Genomic DNA, 23,198 nt, shown 5'->3' with positions numbered 1-23,198 from the left:
TATCCACTATAAGGGCAAAAGCAAAATGATATGTGTCCTTATGCTGCACCATTTGTTAAATTACTCCGTGTTTTACTCTTGGTATTGCTATATACTGGTGGCATCACAAATAAATACCAACAGGAAGTTGTGGTGCCTCAGCTGGCTGAGACTATGCAACTTGGACATCCTAGTTTCAAATTCAGCTCTAATGTTTGTTGCATGTAATGCATCTGGATCCTGTCTCTTTTTTTTATAGTTGACTGCTTAATACTGCTTAATAAAGGCAACCCCCACCAAAAAAAACCCCAAAATATATCAACAAAACAGAGAATAGCAAATTAAAATTCAGAGTCTTCATGTTGTATTTGCTTTTGCTGCTCCACTAAGAGATGTTATCTGCCTCTGTTTGCCTACAGCTCTTGTATCACCTGGGGCCCCCTCAGTTGAACTAGTGCCACTGGCCTAACCATGTGACATGTACAGTAAATAGCATATGGAAGCAACACTGCTGGGACAACAACACCAGGGAACGCAGAGTCAAAAAAACACTTCAGCACTGCACGACTGTTCATACTCAACTGTCAAGCCAGTTAGCTTCTGCTATCATGGATATTATGAATTGCTAAGCTGAGCCAAAGATGAAGAGGCCTGGCTTATTCAGATATTTTTACCTTTATCACAGGCTTTTAAAACCAAATAGCTTTAAAAGCCTGTGTGTACCCAACTGTTTACTGCAGTTGGGTACACACACTAGCTAAGAATGTAGAGATAAATGCATCCAACAAAAAATGCTTCTAATTTGATTATTTTCATGTTTGAACTGAGAATAATGAATAAAAACACCTGTACGTACTACTGTAAATTAAAGGCAACTGGACTGATTTTTTTGTGTTGAAGACCAAAACAGCGACCCTTAACTTGCTCTGTCTGACTGACAATCTTCACATAAAAGGATCAGCTTTTAGAGTTGAGTAATATCTTCAACCCTTGAAACAGGGAAACATTTTCAAAAACAATTAACTAAATTGTAGTACTTCTTACTTCCTGAGGGGCTGGCATTTTGGATACAGTATATTATTCTTTGACATCACATTAATGTTCTAAAAACAGTATATGTAAGAAACATGAACATATGGCAGTAATTCTCCTATAAATTTAAAATTTCCAAGACATAACAAATGTATTGTACATTACAAATATAAGAGAATAAATTGAGCACATGGACTCGTTGCTGTCCATCCCCTGTGACCAACTAATGGAACATGCATATCTTGAATTACAGAGTGTATCAGAGGGAACATTATGCAGAGCACAGCTACAAGGCTGTGATTAGTTCTGTTGTCATGCTGTTAGTCAGTGTGTAATATGCAAGAGCAGCAGTCCCGCGGGAAGGTCAGACAGTATGACATACCAGGACTCTGCAGGACGACAGCATTTTACACCAGAATCTATCTGAATCACAGCACTTAACCCTGGACGTAGAGATATAAAAATACATCTAAAAATATCGCTGGTTAATCATTTGATGTTACTCCAGTGATTTGTTTTCACCTCCATTTTATTGTTTTTGTCGTAAACTCAGTGGTATGTAATCCACTTTGACGAAAATTATTACTGCAGATAATATTCAGGTGTCTCAAAATATACTTGACATGTTATGTGGTAAGCCTGGTCTCAAACCATTTAAAACAGGAATAGTAAGGGGATGAAAATAATCCTCTTTGTATTTCCCTATTAGACACGCAATATTATGCACAGACAAGATTAAATGGTGAATTTCACACTGAAATCCCTTCAATGGAAGTTCTGAACTGCAGGCATTATATAGAACCTATAGGACTGTACAGCCTGTGAGAAACACAGACTAAGTTTTACTTCAATATCTCCTGTGAAGAGATTTGTCCTCTGCATTTGGCCCTCTCTATATCACAGAAGTGGGCAGCCTAACATGCAAAACTTGCTGAAAGTTAGCAGTGCTAACCAACCATTGAGTCAAGAGACATTTTAAAATTAGATCCATGAAATCTCCTGTAAAACTTACCTCTGAAATGTGTTCATTTGAAATAATATCAGATACAACCTGTTCAACATGGATTTTTTTCTCTTCACTGTCATTAGTTGATTCATTAGTTGTACTAAGCTATAAACATTTTCCATTCTCCTTCTCTGTATCTAATTTACTACCATTACCAAAACACAGATACAATGACTATAAGATGATTCAAATCAGTCAGCAGACAAAATACTAGCTTCCTCTTCATGCACGTGTTTGGTTAATATTAAAACACTGACTTTAACTTGGCACAGTTCAACCAGCAGACTACAGAACAGACTGTTCCCCTTTCGTAGTACATGTTCAGTGCAGAAGATGATCAACAAAAAAGAAATATCCTTTGGTGTTGCAATAAACATCTACCTTCAAAATACATCTTTCATCTTCCTCCAGAAGAACAAAACATTAAGACATGACCAATATGAATTGGAAATATGAAAACATGCTAACATCAAACACTCACAATAAAATATCAAGCCTAGAAAATAAAAAAAACAGTCTGCTAAACAATAACTTTCCAAAAAATTACATTACATTAGCTCTGTGCTCATCAAACATTATCAAAACATCTCTCACGTTCACTCACCACACATGCGTGCATATTCCTGCACACGGTCTGACTCCAGCTACGGTTAACCCAGAGGGATGCTTCTACCCGTGTATGTGTCCCTCCGCATGCACGAGCAGTATGCAAGCCAGTGCGTTTGGCTGTGTGAGTAAATGCAGGGTGATCCTCAGCAGCGCACACTGTGGACTGAGAGCAGAGCCAACCTGGTGTGACATCTGTGAAGGCCGTGAGATAATCTACATGACACTGCCACTGATAGGAGTGGAGATATTGATTTAAAAAGCGGCAGCTCTAAAATTAGATTCCTATGCGTTCTGATTGGGCCAGAGGCATGCACCTCTGTGCTAATCTGAGTTTATGGGCAGAGTTCTGTGTAGTGATCAAAGCTCTGATGATGGTAATCGCTACAAGTCCAAGAGTCCTGTCTGAAGTCAACCTAACAACGGTGGGGCCCTCTGCTCTGACCTCCTGTTCCCTTCCTCCCTCCATCCTCTCTCCCTGTGATAACAGAGACATTCCTGAGCTCGTTCCCTGCCTCGCCGCAGGCCTCTCCCTTAATTCCAGTGGAGTGTGTGGAATGTTGGACTGGAGAGCCGAGCAGCCAGGCGGCTGAAGGGGAACAGACGAGAGGAAATGAACAACATTAATAAACTGGGGTCTGTTATGGCTCCTGGTGCTTGAAGCACCTGGATGCCCACAGTAGGATGGACACACACACACACACACACACACACACACACACACACACATCCAGAGAACATCTGCCGTAAATTGTGCAAATCTGGAGCAAGCCAATCCATATGCAGCTGTGTGACTGGATTAACTATGTAAGTGAATCGGAGAGCTGGATTACAGGAAGTGATGGTATCTTTTCAACATACAGATCAATGACTTGCTTTGGATCCCAGCAAGAAAATGACATTGAAGAACTAGCAAGACAGATTTAAGAAAAAATTTGTCCTGAGAATGTTTCACTTGGTAATTTCTCCAAATAGTGCATTTTTATCTATTTAATGATGTAGAGTAATAGCGCCGCAATTTTCTAGATGCATAACTGAAAGTTGGAAGCTCTACTTTGACTGTAAGACTACTCTGATCTGAAGCCTAACTCATTCAAACAGAAAAATCAACAAAATGAGAAAATTCCAGAAAGTCAGAGGTTGGTCTATTAGAGTCTTGGACAATCAAAAGGTGTGTAGGTGTGTGTGTGTGTTTGTGTGTGTGTGAGTGAGAGAGACAGACAAACACAGAGCAGAGAGAAAAACAAAACTGGTACAGGCCAGCTGAGCAGAGCACACTGAAGAATAAAATTGGAAGATAAACTTAAGAGAAGATGAGAAAAAAAAGACAGAAATTTGGCAAATATGACAATCTAAAAAAAAAACAAAAAACAAGGGAACACTTTGTTCTGGGCAATACAGTGAGAGGCAGAGTGATGGGCTGGAAAAAAAAGATGAAGGGCAAAACATATCAGAAAGAGTGATATACTGCACTGCAGCAGAGTCAGACTCGGAACATAAATCTCTAGCGGTCCTACGTGCTCCTGGAAATCAATTCTCTTCATTGGTTGCTACTTTATTTATGGGTCACCATTAGGGATAAACCATCAGCAGTTATGATGACTGAGACTGCTGTTACGGAAAGGTGGAGCTTGGTGGGGCACGAGGAGGGCTGTCACCAATACATCCAGCTGCCTCTGCTGAGAATCAAATGAGCAGGTTTAAAGGTGCAAATGTTGCAAGCAGATGAGGTATCAATCACCAACATAGGACAATTACTGGATCAAAATTTGTGTTTCTTCAAGGTTGTGGCCATTTGATTGGTATTAAAGAAGTGAAAAACAAGCAGGTAATGTTTTCCCTCCCGACTAGTTTTGCTCCTGACAAAGTCAATAACTATCTGTGCCCACATGCATGAATGTGTGTCTGGCTGCCAGTCTCTCTGACAAGCATGCAACTCCTCACACAGGGAGGAGAGGATCAAAAGCGACAGCGTCACAAAGTTGTCACGTTCACACAGCAGGGTTTGTAGTATTGTGACCTCTTTGACAACCTTTTCCAGCACCCCTCTCGACATGTCTCCGTCTCTGTCCAGTTTGTCTGGCAGTTGTTCCCCCACGACAACATCCCTACCTGTTATTGCCGCCTACCTGCTTGGCTCCCTGTTTTCCTGCCTGCCTGTCTGTCTGTCTGCCAGCCCTCTTCAGGACTAAGAAGGCCAGCCAGCTTTATTAAAAGAAAACAAGCAGGAGAAATAACAGGGATGCAGGGATATGAGGACGGTTAATCTGCTGGCAACGTCACTGAGGCTCTGAGGGAGCTCCCACTGAACACAAGCCAGAAATATATATTGTCTGAGGGTGCCTCACTGAGCAGGGCTCCTCTGACAATGCTCTGTGGTGAAAGCTAGGTAAGGATTCTGAAAAAAAAAAGTAAAAACAGTATTCTTTGCAGCCCCACTGAACTGCCAGCTTAATACGGATGGCACCAGGCAGATGACATTCAGTTTGTTAAGGAGAAACGACAGGAAGGCAGTAAAAGGCGGCGAGAAATCTAACATACAGAGCATTGTTTTTTTTGTCTGTTTCTTAGAGAATTCTGGCAAGGTCCAAGTGAAGGCGCTGACCCATGGATGACAAAATCCCTATCACCTGACTGATCAGTCATCCCCCGCTGCCTCTCCTCTCCACCTCCTCTTGTACTTTTAATGAAATATCCCCAGCAAAGACTCGACACCACCTCATAACTATGAGCAGAAGTTCATATCTGCCTTTTTTGTTACATCATCTGAATAAGAGCAAAACATCGGAACATTTTGTACGTGTTGTCCACGCAGTCTTCCTCTTCGGCTGTTCTCCGCGCGAACATCAAACAAATCTGTGAACAATTGCCATTTCATTTTCAAGGGGTCATGCAGATTTTTGTCTTGGATAACAGCATTCAGAATTTAGTCTAGCAAAGCTATTTATTTTGATGTTGAAAAACTCCCTCTCATTAGCATGTAAACAAAATATTCAATAAACAAAAGATCTTCAAAATTGCTATATCGGAAAATATCAGTCCAGATGAATCGCTGCCCATCTCTATCTCTCTCTCCCTATCTCTCTCTTTTTCGCTCTCTGATGCTACACAGATCTGCCACTCTGCTTGGCAGTGAAATCCCCAGTGGGCCTTTCTGGAATGTCAATTTCAGTTAATTAAATTTTCTGGCATCTGCTTTGCTATGAAGTCACAGAGGGAGCCACAATAGTAAAGGCAGAAGATCTGTCAGAACTTTAAGTGTAGTGAAATATACATTTATCACACATGAAATTCCTGTGGTTGCTTATTTAAATTTAGTATAGTATAGTAATGCACAACATAGACTGCTCACATGCATGCTAAAGGATCCACCAAAAGACAGATATCCACCTCGTTTTGTGTCATGGTTTACTGATGGGCATTTAACAAAAAGTCTGCTTTAGCTGCTCTGATCATTCTTCACCTTCTCATTCTCTCCGTCTCCGTCCACATCCAAACATCACCTCACACACAAACTGCCTGGAAGGGATTTCAAACACATGCTAGGTAAATGTAAAAACGCATAAAGACAGATGTGTATAATATAAAATACATCCACTTTTTCTGAAGAGTAGAAGAGCATCCTCTCCCAATGAGGCAGTTAAAATGGAGACCAGTGTTGAGGAGGTCAGCTGTATGCCGCCACATTCGGTTGGTTAGTGGTGGAACTCTGCCCTCTGCAGGAAAAAATCTCTCATTGACCTGTTTTTCAAGCAGGTTGACTGGAGACAAGCTTCAGCGCTCTTTCTATCCTTTCACCGTAGCACGAGCACTGCTAGTGGCCACCTAGGTGTACTGCACAATAATGTTGAAGGAAAAAAAAAGAAAAAAAAAAAGAGTAAATAGATCTTGTGTTGCAGCCAACGGTATGCATGCAAGTTGTATCAAAGCAAAGGGCAAATCTAGCAGAGAGATAGTGCTTTTCAAGGCCTTCACTTTCTTTTTTTGAGTCATGAAGTCACTGTTATTATTGAACCATTATGACACTAAAATGTACAAACTGTACATTTATACTACATCCTTCCAAATAATTAATAATCAATAACAAAGGTAATCCCCACAGTCCTTTGTGATTTACTATGACCAGAACAAACATTTCAGTGTAACAGTTACTTCCTGTATGATGTATAGTATGTGTTTGTAAATTGTAAATTGAAAAGAAATCTTATAAATTCTCCATCTTAATAGTATGATTACTCTCTTGTAGTATTAGTCTGATCAAATATGCCACTTCTCCTTGCTCAATATATTAATTTACTTTACTGAATGTATTTACTTCAATATGTTCATTTAATTAAAAGAAAATCAATGTAAATGCACTTAATAAGGATAAATGCATACATCTTCTGCAAATAAAACATCTGAATGATTCAAAGCAATTATTCAAATTATTTCATGCCTGCTTAAACACGTGTATCCAAAACCTGCAGCTTATTTACAACTGTGCATGACCTTTAACCCCAAAGGCCCCAGAGGTCAGTTTGTGTCCCTGTGCTATGGAAGTCAATCGACAAAGAATGCTGACTCATTTTCCTCAAAGAAAAAAGAAACACAAACACAAGCACACACACACACACACACTTTCCTGGTCTCACATGTGCTTATTTAAATAGTGTGAGAGGCAACAGTTTCCAAATTTAGTACTGGGGAACTTTGTATTTGATCATGATGTCAGCAGTCCTCTACAAAATAATGAGTGAGATTATTTTCTATAATCTCACTCTACTAAAAGAAAAAAAGAGTAAATAGATTGAGTCTTTCTATGTTTTTATTGCTTCACCTACAGTATAGACAGTTATGTAATTGCACAAAAGGTCAAATTTAAGGTCAGACATCCCAGAGGAGGTTTTAGGGACAAAATCGTATCACGTGGGTATTAGTGTTGTAATGTAGATCTTTCGGGAAAGTTTGCATATAAAACTAAAACTGCAATCACTCATAAAATGAAAATATATGTGTACCATTCATGTCATGAATGTATAAATACGTGAGATCAAGTAAGGTCTCTAACTGGTCAGTTTGAGAAAATAGGTCCCATCCCAGTTACTCATCAGCAGCCCTCTCTGCCTCGTTTAGTGGACTTGGGCGAAGGGGCCATCAAAACTGTGAGCAGAGTACATCCCTCAGCAGGTAACATCCTGAAATAGCAACCTTGATCCTAATGGTGCACAGCACAGCCCCTGGCTTCTGACGAAATCCATCCTGAGAACCCCCTTGTCCTCGAGCAAGCATCCTCCTGAGGCACGCACACACAGAGGCAGACACACAGAGGCAGACACACAGAGGCAGACACACACGTGCAGTGACAGACAGACAGAAAGACACGCACACACACATATCTCCATGCACCCGTCGGCTCTGATTAACCCATTTCCTCTTGTTTTTTTGTTTTTTTTCCCCTCTCAGTTTTTTTTCTCCATCACTTGCTTTACTCTCCTCTGCAGACAGACGCCACGAAGCCAGGTTGCGGGTTGGCATCATGACTTCCCCCGGGGGCATCTCACTTTACAACGTTTCACATTTCTGGTGGTCAATTTAGTTGAGAGGGAAAATAAAAGTCAAACGTGAAATGAGAGCCCCTAGAGGTGCCTGCATGGAGGGAAAGGTTAGAGAGACACAGATCTTTCTGTGTACCTGCAGCACTGAGGAGACTGACATTGCTGAAAGAGGGCAACATACTCAAGTGATAAAATGAAGTACAGGAACAGAAATGACACTCTGTACGGTCTCCACTACCACCGACTTCACAAAGCATCACAAGTAAGAAGTATATTCTGTTTAAAAATGGACTGTGGTCTATAATCTGCCCAAGATATCTGACTTAGACAGATAAGATTTTCTCAACACACTTTCAGCTCAGTACTATTAAGTTCTACAGCACAGAAAAAAATGTTCTTTATATATTTATGAATGTGTTTTTCTGTATACATGTTTTTCTCTCATTTTTGATTATATAACATTTGTATTTGTTTTGTTTTGTTTTCTCTATTTTTACCCATATTTGTCCATATAAAACATTTTCATTTATCCACATTACATGTTTGTAGAATCAAATTTTCTCTCAGTTTTAAGGGTCTCTCTTTGCTCGAGTACATGCAGCCAGATTATTTGTGAGAGGCAAGAAAAGCCGAAGCTATGAGGAAACCTATGATCATGTATCAAAGCCTCAGTCATCAGGACATTTTGCATAAATATATAAAAGCTTATATGTCCTGTTATTTTATCTCTCTTGCATTAACTCTTATGTTAAATCTCTTAGATCTTACATGAAGCATTGAGGTTTAATTTGAAATGCTGCTTCATGAGCTGCTGAAGAAACGACTTGTCTGTTCACTATCATGCTTCATTAGATGGTGATGAGAAACATAAAAAATATTGGAGATAATAAAAGCACGTGACAAATGCACTTGACTCACAGGCAACACAAATTAACAAGAGAAGCTAAGACAACAAGCAGTCCAAGTCCAAACTAGAGATACATTTCATAATAAACACCTTGAAGAGGTGATTCAAAAAACCAAAAAACCCAATATTTCAAAAGTCCACTAACAAAAAGAAATACAAAAACAGATTTCTCCAGTTTTCTATTGTATTCTGTGGATCTTGTGATACATTGCTCGTCTCATTTCATTCATGTATTTTATCAGTTGTACTGTAATTGTTTCGGCTGTTGGCAGTTTGACTCCTTTATTGATTGGTTGTTGTTGCCTTTGGCTTGAGTATCAAGATGCTGTTTTTTTTCTATCGTGAATTTAATAGCTGGTGAAGGTCTGTAAGAACAATATGTTGATTTCTAAATTACCTCACAGTGTGTTTACGATGAGTTTACTGCTTTCTTTTGCAGCCCTTCTCTCTGCTAACATAAATGCTGAACTGAGTGACCTCTTATATTATATCATATTAACACTATTCTCAATGATGATCACAAGTGTGGTAAATTCAAGCAACAAAATCTAACTTAATACTTATGTGACAACATTATAGTGGCTAAATAAGAGATTGTAGGTATTCTGTGAATTCAAACAGTCCTCCTTCATGCAAAGGTAATTAGCAATTTGAGGGAAACATCAACGGAAGAAAAGAAGCTCTTTTCTAGAGCTGCAACAAAAAGCTGTGAGATATTTCACCCACATATTCACTAAAATAAAAAATAAAACAGTTGACATAAGTGCACACTACAGCCTGTTTTCCTTTTGTGCCCTCTCAACATAAAAAAAAACTGCCCATTCACATTACTTTAACCTATGTGTAATATCACCCTAACCTCCCACCCCCAGGGGCAAAGTAATTGTGTTGCCATGGAAACAGAGGAGAGGGCCTAAATTCTGAGCTGCTGAGAATCCATCCCATCTTGTTAGACGAGGCTGCTGCTGCTGCTGCCACGTGGTACAAGATGAATGTTGAAGTCATAAATTAACCCAATCTTCTCTTTCATAATACAACACATCTTATGCATGAGCCAGCTACTTTATGTTCACAGCTGACAACTGACACACCAGGGTCTCTGAGCACAGAACACAGCCCCCCGCCCCCCCAAAAAAAATTGGATTAAAAAACACAACAAGCCCAAACCATTACAGACCTTTAGGAATTACAAATGCCATTTAGTTTAATTTAACTCCAGACTATGAGGTGTTATAATATAATAATTCAAAACACCACTGCTACTTAAGGTCACAGAGGAAACACTGTCAGTCACTGAGCAGAAGAATAATAAAATTAGTACTACACGTCTAATCAGAAGAATGCATGTTAACGGTGACTAAATTAAAGCTGATCTGGCACGAGCATTTTGAAAAAGTAAGCCGAGCAGGAGCACAACAGTTGCATCCCATGGGAAAGCAACACAGGGTTACAGTATGTGTCAATAAGAGCTGGTTGTTTTTCGATCAATACAATTAGTTGCGCTACTCTCTGAGGTGCTTAATGTTATTTATGCGATATCGACAGTTACCTACCTGGTCTTAAAAAAAAATGAGTATTAATATACTGTAAACAAACACGCAAACAAAGAGCTTCAGAACAATAGGTCATCTTTAACCAGCTGTAGCGCATTAAATCAATACTATAGAACAGGGGTGGGGCTGTGGCCACATGAGCAAAACAACACCAATACCGCTACTTTTCTTCAATCAATCTTGCGATTGTTCTGCTCTCTTTTAATTTTCCACCCTTCCATCTCACCTTGTCGTCTCCCTACTTTCCTCACTCATCCTTTCTGCGTGTGCCCTCTGGTAACTCCTCCACACCTCCTCTCTGCCCTCCTCCATCCTACTTTTCTTCTGTCCCCCGTTTGAGAAATGCTGACCTGCAGACTCCCTAATGCGACCAATCAATATCACACAGAGGACAGCAGACCGCCGGACATACTAATATGAAGACACACTTCCTGCAATATATGCAGCCAGGGTATCCCCCCAGCCATTTCCTCCACACATACAGCATGTACACACACACACACACACACACTACAAACCAAGAGTGATTGATTAATTTAATTTAATTTCATGTGAATGGCTCCATATGACCCTGTGTTAAATAAGGCCTTCTCACTTACAGGCTGCTGCTGTGGATGTCATAGATCATTGCTTCATCTATCTATAGAACCAACATTGATTCTGCCTGCCCTTCCTGCTGCCTGACATTACGTATGCATAGTGCCGCGGGATGAGCTAACACGAGGGGCAGGGAGCATGTCATTATGCAGAGGGCTCCGTGTCTTTAAACAGCTAATGAATCACTCCGATCAAAATCAAAGCCATAGGGAACCAGAAAGCTACAGCCTATAGATTTGCTGCTGGTTAATGGCGAATGCAATTAACGGGAGACTTCAGTGGTCGTCCCAGATCGCAGGCATGAACTTGCAGCCCGCAGAAGTGATCAAACACTATCAGCTGAAAAGGTAACATAAACTGACAAGTGAAAAACACACATGCTTTTATCCCTCTTTTTGTGTTCATCACTTTTGTGTTATGTCATTATTATTATATCAGTCGTAGTAGTCAGTGGTGGTAGTGCTGAAGTATTCAGATCTTTATGTGTTTATATCATAAAAACATGTGTTGCACATAAAAGTGCTTTATTCAAGATTGTACTTAAGTAAAAGTATGCAAGTATTAACGGCACAAAGTACTCATTATGCAGCAGAATGGCTGCTGTCAGTTTTATGTTACTACACATTATATTACTGGATTATTCTTACTGATGCATTCATGTGTAAGCAGTATTTTAATGTTGTAGCTGGTTGAGGTAGATTAAGTCTGTATGCTGTTGAGTAGTTTATTTTATTTTATTTTTTTAAAATCTTAATCAGCATAGTAACCAGTAACTACAGCTGTCAGATAAAACTATTGAAGTATAAAGGACAATATTTCCACCAGAACAGTAGTGGAGTAGAAATATTAAAGCTGAATATAAAATAAATGGTCAAATTAAGTGAAAATAGAACTTAATTGTTCTTAGGAGTAAATGTATGTAGTTACTTTCCACCACTGGTACGAAGTAATAGTAGCAGCAGCAGATAGCATCAGTAGTTGTAGTAGAACTGAGGAAAATAACAAACTTTGATGTTGTTGGTTAATGGTTGTTGATGTAGGACCAGAAAATCAGTCAGTCACTTGTACTTGCTTTATTAACAACGTCCCGGTCCTCAGATCTTCATCAGGAAATGTTCATGCAACTAGTAATCTGAAATGTCTTTCTATTTCCTGTGTAGTTTGTTTTGCAGCAACAAATGTAACTGAAAGAAACAATTTCTCTATTTGATATAATTAAATATCAGTATATATTTAGTATATATATTTTTCTTTTTATTAGTGTTTCACATACATACAGTAGGATATACATAATCCTATGATTTATCATCCTGAGAAACCAAAAACAACATAATATTCTACATACAGATACCCCTCATCACACACATCATACTTATTGTATTATTATGACAACATTCACCTAAAAATTACTATTATTGTTCACTCTATTTTTTTCTTACTTTTTTTTATTCTTCAGCATTGAATCTGACATGAATATTAAATCTATCCTGAAAACCTACATACATGTATCATATAAAACATGCCTTCTGTGGGATTTATGTATCATTATCAATGATAAATGCATTAGTGCTGCCCCTAGAGGCAAGCAGAGACAGAGCAGAGCTGTGGTCCCCGTCAGACGTTGCCCGCTGACTTAGTGTGCAGCTTTCTCTTTATCGCATCATATATCTACAGAAGTTATATCCACAGCCTCAGTGTGTGTGTGTGTGTGTGTGTGTGTGTGTGTGTCCATACTCACACAAAGACACAAGCACATTCATACTGTCTATCTAACGAGGTGGTATGACTTAAAAGGCATCAAACAGGGAAACTTCTTCATCCGGCATCTGATCTGACCAGACATCTGAATTCCAAGATTTACTTCCAAAGTAGCTAGTGGACCAATTCAACTTACAAACTCAGCAGCTTTTGGGCTGATGGCTGGTGTATGGTGATCCCAGAGGCTTAGCGCTACTGTGGGTTTAATAATTTGTTCAAAAATAACCACAGTTGCTGCTTTAACACCGCCCGACGCACGCAAAGGTGCAGGCACAGCACAGTCGCACAAGAGCACAAACACACGCACATACTGTACACAACCAAAGAGGCTGCGGACGATTTTCAGTGGCCTGTTTCAACTCAGGTAAGATAAACGACTTGTATGTGGAATGCAATTTTGTCCCGTTGTGCCTTGAGAACAAGGGATGAAGAGAGTGAGTTATAAGGTGTCTGCGGAGCCTCCTGTCTATCCGGGGAAAATATATTCATCTAATCGGAACATCCTGCTCCCTGCCGTCAAACCATTCTCTCATCCCTCACACTGCCCATCCATGTCATAACCTCCACTCCTCCCTCACATTTATCACTCCGTTTTGTAATCTCTCTTTTACACTCCCTCTGTCAGCCAGTGTTTGAGTGTTTGCCATCTCTGGTCTGCACCCATCAGCCCGGCAGAGAGGTCTGCCTAACCACAGAGTACATGATCAAGTATGTTCAAAGTCCGCTGGCAACGTCTGTCTGTGCTGGATGATGACACAGCACTCAGAAAGTTTGGGAGCTTAGTAGGAACGGAAATGTATGTAGGTGCAGAAATTTTTATACAAAATGCTGTAACTTTGAAATAACATTAAGCTGTTTACTCTGAAAAACAGATTTTCCACATTTGGACAGAAAGTTTTGAACACAAATTGTTTAAATGGACACCTGCCATTCAGTTCTGTGTTACTATTTGCTCCAGAATGCTTCAGGTTGAGGACTTGAGCTTCAATTTTGGTGCTGAATACTTGCCATGATTCATTCAAATGAATAAGGTGCATAACCATAACTGCAAACATCCAAGAGTTCATGTTTTCAGTGGACATTTACCTTTAGAAATGTCAATGTTTACACTACCCAACATAATATAAACTGTAGAGAGGTTTATTCTTTTGGAGTAAAAAGGCTCCTTTTGCTTTGAATAAAGCATTAGCACTACAATCCACAGTGCTCATGTGAAAACATTTGTATCTGTGATTTTAGATAACTATTTTTGTGTTTTCGTCTCAGTTAAAGAACCAGAGAGGATACTAAACTTAACACAGGCGTACCAATTTGGCATCCTAGATGTACAATCTGCTTATATGACCTGAGCTGGTCCTCACAATTCTGGTACTAGCATGATTCAAAGATATTATGTATGAACATAGTAATCGCTAAAGGGTAAAAAAAGATATACTCTACTTTTGAAAATAAGCGTTATTCATCATGAATGGTCCTTAGGCCTACGGGCTGAGAAACTTCCATACATTACATTTGGCAGACGCTAAATGAGTTGACATGTGAACATGTTTTTCATTGCCCAAGCTTTCTTAGGCAATGAAAAACTGTCGTTAACTACCTCTAACACAAACAAAAATCTTCTTGTTGTCTCATTTGGACAGACTAAGTATTAAAAATTAAGGCTAGAAAGTGCAGAAAGATCTACTGGGAAACAAACCATGGCTCAATGATCAGACAGAAAGCTGTGCCACATGAATCTCACCAAAACAGTGTGTTCTTTCACCCCAAGGACTCTGCATATCAGGTCACACTTCACAATTTACAGAAACACACATGCACACTCACACACACACACTCACACACACACACACACAGACACACACACATCCATCTACCCAATGACATTGTTGCGAGGAATCAATCCGTTTGCTCCAGAGTGAAGTACACATTGGCAGCTACTTTGCATTAGAAGACAAATAGAGGAGCCACTAGTCTGTATTGAATAAATAATAGCTACAATCCCTGGTGATTTCACTCAGTTTAAACACGGACTTTTCCGAGTCTCTTCTCGCAGCCCTCACGGTTCTGTTTTTGATTACACAAAAATAGCTGCGAGTGAAAGAAAGAAAACACTGCATTATGAAGTAGATCATTTCTTCAATCTATTATTCATGCTTCAGACGATGCTTCATGGACATCTTGTGACGGGTCGAAGCAGGGTAAGAGAATGGAAGCTAATGTATCTGGGTAACATGCTCCAAGCAGACGATACTGTTGCATAGAGTGAGAGTGCAGTGAGATGAAATGGATACTGAGGCCTTTTTTTAGTCTGCATCTTCGATATTCTTGATGGAAGGAGAGGCATAATTGAAATTCAATGCCTGAGAGTCACATACAAACTTTCAACCTCAGTGGAAAATTGTGTAAAGACTGTGTAGGATAAAACATGCTGTATTTGCGCTGAGATTTATTGTTGGAATATCATGTTCTAGAGAGGAGCGAGAGAAAGGATGAACAGATTGTGAGAAGGGAGGTTTACTTCAAAAGGAATTCACAGGTTCTCTTGAGGCTGTGTTTGAAGATTATCCTTGCTGATGGATGGTCTTTAAAGATAAAACTGTGAAGCATCACTGGGACTCCAACTCTGACTTCTGTGATGCCTGAAATACTTTTTGCAGTACTCACATCAGTGTATGTGTTATGTACTGTACGTCTGTTGACAGATTAGGAAAAGTATAAGGCCTGTGACAGAGCAGATAAAAGCTACAGAGGCTGTGGGGTAGATTTCAAGTCTGAAATGGTGAAATCATATATCATTTTTACCTGGGGCTGAACAATTAACTGTTTTTATATCAAAATCAAAAACTGAAATAGTGTGATTCTTAAGTTGCAAAAGCAAAACTTTTAATCATAACTTACATTGCAAACAGTTTCTTAAGCTGTACAAAGTGAAAGTTTTTGTTGGCAGCCATCTGTTGCTGGCAAATTGAATTTCAATGTTAATTCTTGGCTCTCGTCTGGATAATACAACACATTATAGTCTGAACTACTGTCTTCGAGGAAGAAACACCACTCTGTACATGGTTTATATTTGATAAATACAATTTAAAGTGGACTTTTGCTTAATTTGTCAAAATAATCCAAGTGATCGCCTAAAATCAGTTTTCAAAGAAGTGGCTAGTGTCCAGTGTTAACAAGGAAGAGTTGTCAGAATATCCCAGTTAAACTGCTAGTCACATTATACCATTGTTTTAAATTTACATGTAAATATGTTCTGAAAAGCTCTAAACTGGGACTTTTGGGTTTCAGGGCGGTGAAGACGTTTCGCTCTGTCAGACTGTGAAGCTAACTTCAGCTAGCTCAACCTGCTACAGGGGTTGCCAGTCAGATATCAAAACATTGTTTTATTTTTCATTAATTACTACCATAATTTGCATGTAGACGTTATCAGTAATTAAAGCACCACTTTTGTTTGTCATGGTTATATTTCAACACATTAAGTAAAAACATATGTTGTTTAATACTATACGGACCACAAACACAGACCTGGAGTTCATTTTATAAGATTTTTTCACAATTAGAATTTCAATTGCAATACAGCATTCATCTAAAATATGTAAATCAAATATTTTCCTCAAATTGTTCTGTCCTATTTTTATCCCAGTAACATGGTTGCTATAGTTGGACAAAGTATCTTCCACTCGAGCCAGAAGGAGTTTTTTGTTTTTGTAGATGACATAAAAGCAAAGTCACATATAACTTTCATTCACCATCTGCCTCTAAAGCTCCGGCATGACCAACCTCTGCTCTTGCTTCAATCACGTCTGCAAAAGGTAGAAAAACCCGCCCACTGATTTAGGCCAGACGGCTCACTGCTAAGTATTATGCAGCAGAGCACTCAAGGTTGTTTTAAAAATCTATGAGATATTTTCGTCTCTGTCTCCGAATTAGAAACTGACAGGAAACTTCATGCCATCAGTCATCAGTCAATCAAACTGACAAACTGGCTCAAACAGACGTGTATGTGTTGCATCATTCAGGATGGCGAGGCTTTGCTGTGTCATCTCTCAGCACGTTCTTGACTTGTCATCCAAACCCTGCGACTTCTTCTGTCCACCTTCAGCCCACCTTCACATCAATAATGGATTAACTTGTGTGAACTGCAAACGCTGTCTACCTTAAACGTAATCATAACGAGTCCCACTCCTGCTCTGACGACACACTGGCTGCTGTGGAGGGGAAGAATAATGACTCCTTACACAGGCACACCAGGCAGCTCCCAATTAAGGCCAGCTAAAACACTGAACACTCAAGGAGCATGCACACGCACACACACACACACACACACACACACACACACACTTAAACACACATGCATACACACTGCAGACTGTCAACATGAAGAGGAAGGATGGGGGCGGATTAGGAAACATCACACTGTGAACATTTATTAAAGGAGACATCTACAGAGGGTCAAGATATAAAGAAAGTAGTAGGGGGGGGGAGAGAGAGAGATTCAGTAGTGCTGTGCAGGGGAGAGACTTATCTGTATTTGTGTGTCCACTGTGGTCCCATGCCACAAAAAAACAGCTTCACCAAGCATGCATTAGTAGCAGGTTGGCATGCTTTTTACATCATAAACCGTTGGTTGCTTTCCCAAAAGCCAAACTGCCTGGACCACTCATAAACACACACACATACACACACACACACAGGTACACACCAACACACACACACGCACGCACAAGTACACATGAGTTGACCGGTGGAGGGAGTGGGCCAAACGCAGTTCTCAGCTCAATGGACAATCCCAGAGTTAGTAAGGGTTTTTAGCTTCAAGCAGCTTACCCAATCATTTATCAGATTAATACTTTTCACGAGAATAAACCAGTCATAGAGAGAGACATATGGAATGTGTTAAACTGTGTTCATCTGAAAACCAAAGAAATATTGCATAACCAAAGGTCATCATGTGTGTGTGTGCGTGTGTGTGTGTGAGTGTGTGCGTATTAGGGCTGTAGATTGTGTAGATAAAATCTGAATGAAACCATTTGGAGAAAAAAATGCGTTTGGACTTCACAGACACTTACTTTCCCATTAAATCACAGCAACTGTAATTTCATGAATGTAATCACAGCTTACATTTTATACAGTATTGTAAAATATTATTCACTGCAGGAATACAAAAAAGCAATATTGTTTAGAGATAAGGATTTTTTTATTTTGTTTTTTTTTTCTGTACTGTACTGTAGCAGTAGTACAGCAAAGTAGCGTGATTCCAGTTGTTAAAGTTTAAGTTTAAGTTAGTCGGTGCAACAAATCAAGAATAAAAAAATATTACTCTAACATCACAGTTGTTCCATTAGGAGACACGTTTTTGTCATTATAGCATATCTTGCAATGTTAAGTTAGTGTGATGACTCAAATGAATCAATGTAATGACACGTGTATTGCAAAGTGATGAGTGAGCCTTACATTGGAGTCGAGCAGATCAATGCTGTCCAGGCTCTTGCTACGGTGAATGCGGCCTTTGATGCGACGCAGGGAAGGTTTACCCTGGCTCACGGGCAACAAGAGGGTGGAGGTGGCGGACATTGCCATAGCACCAGCGCCACCGGTAGCACCTAGAGGCTCATCTGAACACCCAGGAGCACCTGAGGGGGATGTCTCTCCATCTGGCGGGGTCACCCTGCAACAGAAGGACAAAGAAACAAAGAAGACATCAGAATGGATGCAGGGCCTAAAAAATTTCCATGTCTGGAGTCTTGATCGTTCACTCTTCTAAAATCCCTGTGAGAAACCTGTTTAACCATGTACATGTTCAAGAAGTCAGGTTTTTTTCCAGCAGAAATGTAGCTCTTAACTAGGTTTCTCTTAATCCCAGGGTTTCTTGTTAACATGATGTTCATATGTAAATATAAATATGTAAACTAGAGTTGCAACGATTAGTCGATCAAAAGACTGCCAACTATTCTGATAATTGCTTCATCATTTAAGTAATTTTTCAAGCAAAAATGCCAAACATTTGATGGTTCCGGGTTCTCATATGTGAGAATCTGCTGCTTTTCTTGGTCTTATGTTATGGTAAATTGTGTATTTTGGACTGTTGGTCGGACAAAACAAGACATTTAATGACGTCACCTTGTGCTCTAGCATATTGTGATGGGCATTTTTCACTGTTTTTTGTCGATAGCAGACGATTAGTCAATTAATCAAGAATACAAGGGCAGATTAATCGTTAATAAAAATAACCGTTAGTTGCAACCCTAATGTAAACAAAATATGTTTCACCAGTCTGATACACTTCATTTTTCACTTTATGTTGACTAAATAAAAACATAGTATTCCGTAGTGAAGTACCACAGTAGGTACTGAGATCTTTGGGAATGTATCAAACCCCTGAATGTTTGTGTTGTACAGCTTGTGGGCTCAACAACCTGACATAACCATATCCATTAAATACCACACAGTTCACAATGACCACATTTTCTTCAAAGAGCAATCCACACAGTACACAGTGCTAGCAGGCACCGCTGCATATCTGAGGGAAAAACATAAAGATGCCTGGAGGATCAAAGTGACATAACTTTCCTCTTGCCTTCTTTACTTTTTAAAGGACATCCTCTCCTGTTGGGTGTAGTGGCATTCAAGCAAGTGTGAATAATTGGGCTGAATGTCAGCGGGTAGCCTGCAGATGGAGACTAGGTATGGAGCATCCACTTGTCTTGTATTATTAAGCCACAATGAAGCGGCTTTGCTTCTTACACGAGAGGTTGCAGATGCAGGGAATTTCTAGGGTAACTTAAGGTGAATTGCCAGTCAATCTCATCATGTTTGATCATGCTTGAAATGGTGATCAAAATACAAAATGGACCAACGTTATAAAAAAAAACCTTAAAAGATAAAATATTTTAAGAAGGAAAATGTAACCTCATGTACATGTGATTTACAGAAAGTGAGGCAAAACGTTTCATATACACAGGATGTAGACAGAGTAATCTTCTCCTGTCCAGCTCGGTGATGAATTTGTATGTGATAGCATGAAGCCTTTGAAAGAGAAGATGGACTATTTGTTGTACTTCAGATGTATCATGATGACAAGTCATCAGTCTGTGCCAGGGCTTGTACAAAAGTATTAGATAGAGTGAGAGTTGATGACACATGACAGTTTTCAGGAATAAAGATAAGCCTACTGACAGCCTGTCAGCCTCTCTGGGCATGAAGAAGGCTGGAGCACACAAGAGGACGCCTGGGCTTTTGACTTTCAGGGAGCATTTTTATTTACGTTCACCTCAAGTTTTGGAACTGTAACCATGTTTAAACCAATGTAAACATCCGACATCATCAAATTATGAAAACAACAGAAAATCACAAAAAGCATGACTTTAACAATAAGAAAATATATATAGAAAAATCACCAGTCTCATACTTTCATTCAGCCACCAAAAACTGGCGGCCAGGTTCTGAAAACTATGAATCTGTCGTATTCAACATGTGAAGAAACAGAAGCAGGCAGCACCACCATGCTAATATTTAAAGTACTCTAGACTACCTGCAATGCTTGTCTATGATGTGGTTTGACATGATTCCAAACAAGACTTTTCTAAAGTAGTAATGTGATGCCGTAGAGAGCAGAGTGCCTCAGTGACATCACTACAATACAATAATGCTGACTACCTGTAGCTAATCCATTGTTCCGGTATTGTCACAGCATGTATGGTAAGCACTTTCCACGTGCATTTAGACCTGAAGCCCTGTCAATACATGTTATCTTTGCTTTTATGTCCAGTAAAGCCTAGTTCAGATCAATGGTTCACAACAAGATGAAAGAATGGTCTGGTTAGTTGCAGAGCGCCTGAAGCTGTTGCCTCGGGTCTCAAGAGATCAACCTTGTCAAATCACCATGTGGAGTTTTAGAACGTAAGGACACAGCTATTTCTCTTCACCCAATCAGGTAACAGCACAGGCCAGTATGAAAATATGGTGGATTTCTAGATAGAGGAGAGGGAGGACCAGCTCATCCAACAGCATTCACTTTATCATTGTAGCTAAAAAAAACTGCAGTAAAATAAAAAAATAAAAAAACAATGCCCTTTGCTCAATTGCAAGCATCCTGGGTGTGTTCAGTAAGTTACGTCTTGTTCTTTTCGTTTATGCTAAGCTAATGTTGTGAGCTAAGTTAGCTAACAAACAAAACACCAGTCACCAGCCAAACGGTGGTAACGTTTAATGTGTCCACAGATAGTAACAGTAGCTTATAGATAGGAGCTTGTAGGCTATCAAAAACAAACAGAAATCCAGCTAATCCACTTAATACAATGTATCAATGCAGAAGTAGTGGGGTATGCCAGTGTATCGTTGCTATGGAAACAGTCATCTGTGTCTGTTCGCGTTGCTTTGATGTGAACGGCCCAGATTAAGAACATTTACGATCAGACGTTTTAGGATTCTTTTTCAAGTTTCATCCAGTCTCACTGTGAATCATTGATCTGAACTGGCCTTAAAAGGTATGGATTTCAAAACGTGTCTATTGATAGATGGTTCAATGAAAACACATTGTAGTCATTTTGCAAGTGCTCTAATTTAAAACCAGTGCTGGCTAGAGGCAGATCCAACCTGAGGGGGTATATTTAACTAAATATATTTTTGGCTTTCACATTTTCCTGTTTCTTTTTCTGCAACTGTTTTGATGTGAAAGAGATAAACTTGGTTCAGATCAATAGCAGCACAGTCTGTCTTGTATGAGAGCTGCGCTGTGTCCCTGCAGAAGGCTTCTCACTTAAGAGCAATGGCCCGGAGACCTGTTTTGTATCTGCCTTGATTCATAACAAACAGTTTGATTCAAAATACACACATGCATGCTGATTTACTACCTTGTTGTTGCCGTGGAAAATACTAAGACTAAATTGCTAGACACCACGCTCTGCTATACGCAGGCCTGAGGAAATGAGAGCTGTCGCTCCTCTAATGTGAGAAGAAAAAGTACAGTGATAGAATATCTTCCTGTGGTAGGATTACTGTCACTTGACTTAAATATTAATACAACAGAAGCAAGACTTTCTTCTTTCAGATCAGTTAGTTATTTAACTGGCATCCCAACAGTAACCACAGTAACAGTAACCATTTCAATATGACATACGTACATCATACCAACCCAGCACTCTCCCATTCAGTGATACTCTGCAAAGTGAGGTTCAAAACCAATTAAAATAATCCCCCAGATTAGGCAGAATACCTGTAGGCAACTCTTCAATTTGTGCATTTCCAAAATTAGTTGAAAACAACAGTGAGACCCTATTATTAGTAATGATAATAACAAACATTCTGTACATATATTAGCTGGTAAATTGCAGTACAGAAAAGCCAAATTATGTTTGAGGCACAGTCATTTAGAAACATTGTCTCCATTAAATTACAAACTCTTTTCAACTGTCTCACTCAGTATGAATACATGGTGACAATTGTTTAAAGGAACAAATGTAAAGGATAAGTATCAAAATACTTCTGTATGTTAAAAATTACTTTCAGCCGATATACTATATTATAATCAGATTTTTAAAACTCCCAAATATTGATATCAGTATCAGCTTCAAAAATCCACTATCTGTTGGGCTTTAGTACTTGTTACATGTTACATATACAGTAAATGCATGTACTGTATATATTAAATTTATAATAATACATGTCAGTTATATGTATTATTGTTATATATATATATATATGTATGACATACATACAGAATCTGGAGGAGCCCAGCCTCCGTCACTGTAATCCCAGGGTTGTTTTTAAAAGGGGATTCCATTCACATATCCAACAGCAGCTTATGAAGCTCTGTGGGTTTTAACAACACAGTTTCTAAGAATGAAGAGTGCTGACACGGACTGTATCTGCGTGACTTAAGAAGGGTGGTTTACAACCTGTAGGTCAGTCCACTAATCCTGCACTAATAGATAACATCACTGAGGAGAAACAGAGAGATTACTTGGAAGGACTATTTGGTTCAAAGATTACACTAAGACACCTAGACATTGTTTTCACAAGTCATTACATCTATCAATTAGTTGGGATGTCATGATTTTCCAAATCCACGATTCAATTTGACTTTAGATTGTAAGGTCATGATTCGTAATGATCAACGGATCATTGATTTTATGCCCTGACAACTGACATTTACATTTTCAAATTCTTCTTTAAAAAGATAGACTATGTGGTATCAAGTGTGATATAACTGCCATATTTTTTTG

General features: G+C 39.3%; 1 protein-coding gene across 14 annotated transcripts in view; it reads right to left on the bottom strand.

The window, feature by feature from the left end:
- The window catches only part of tjp1a (tight junction protein 1a), a 122,321-nt gene that overhangs the window by 64,275 nt on the left and 34,848 nt on the right, over nucleotides 1-23,198 (bottom strand). For 13 of the 14 annotated variants that reach the window (XM_044350664.1, XM_044350672.1, XM_044350613.1 and 10 more), the window contains one exon: nucleotides 18,430-18,643. In XM_044350664.1, the coding sequence (XP_044206599.1) occupies nucleotides 18,430-18,555 (126 nt within the window). In that variant the 5' untranslated portion in view covers nucleotides 18,556-18,643. Of the gene's footprint in view, nucleotides 1-2,621; nucleotides 3,213-18,429; nucleotides 18,644-23,198 lie in introns of those variants that run through there. The other variant, XM_044350707.1, reaches the window with a different exon arrangement.

This window comes from Thunnus albacares, chromosome 1 (genome assembly GCF_914725855.1).
Source record: "Thunnus albacares chromosome 1, fThuAlb1.1, whole genome shotgun sequence".
NCBI classification, from domain to species: Eukaryota; Metazoa; Chordata; class Actinopteri; order Scombriformes; family Scombridae; genus Thunnus; species Thunnus albacares.
The sequence above is the reverse complement of the archived record's forward strand: the minus strand, read 5'-3'. Positions and strand labels throughout refer to the sequence as shown.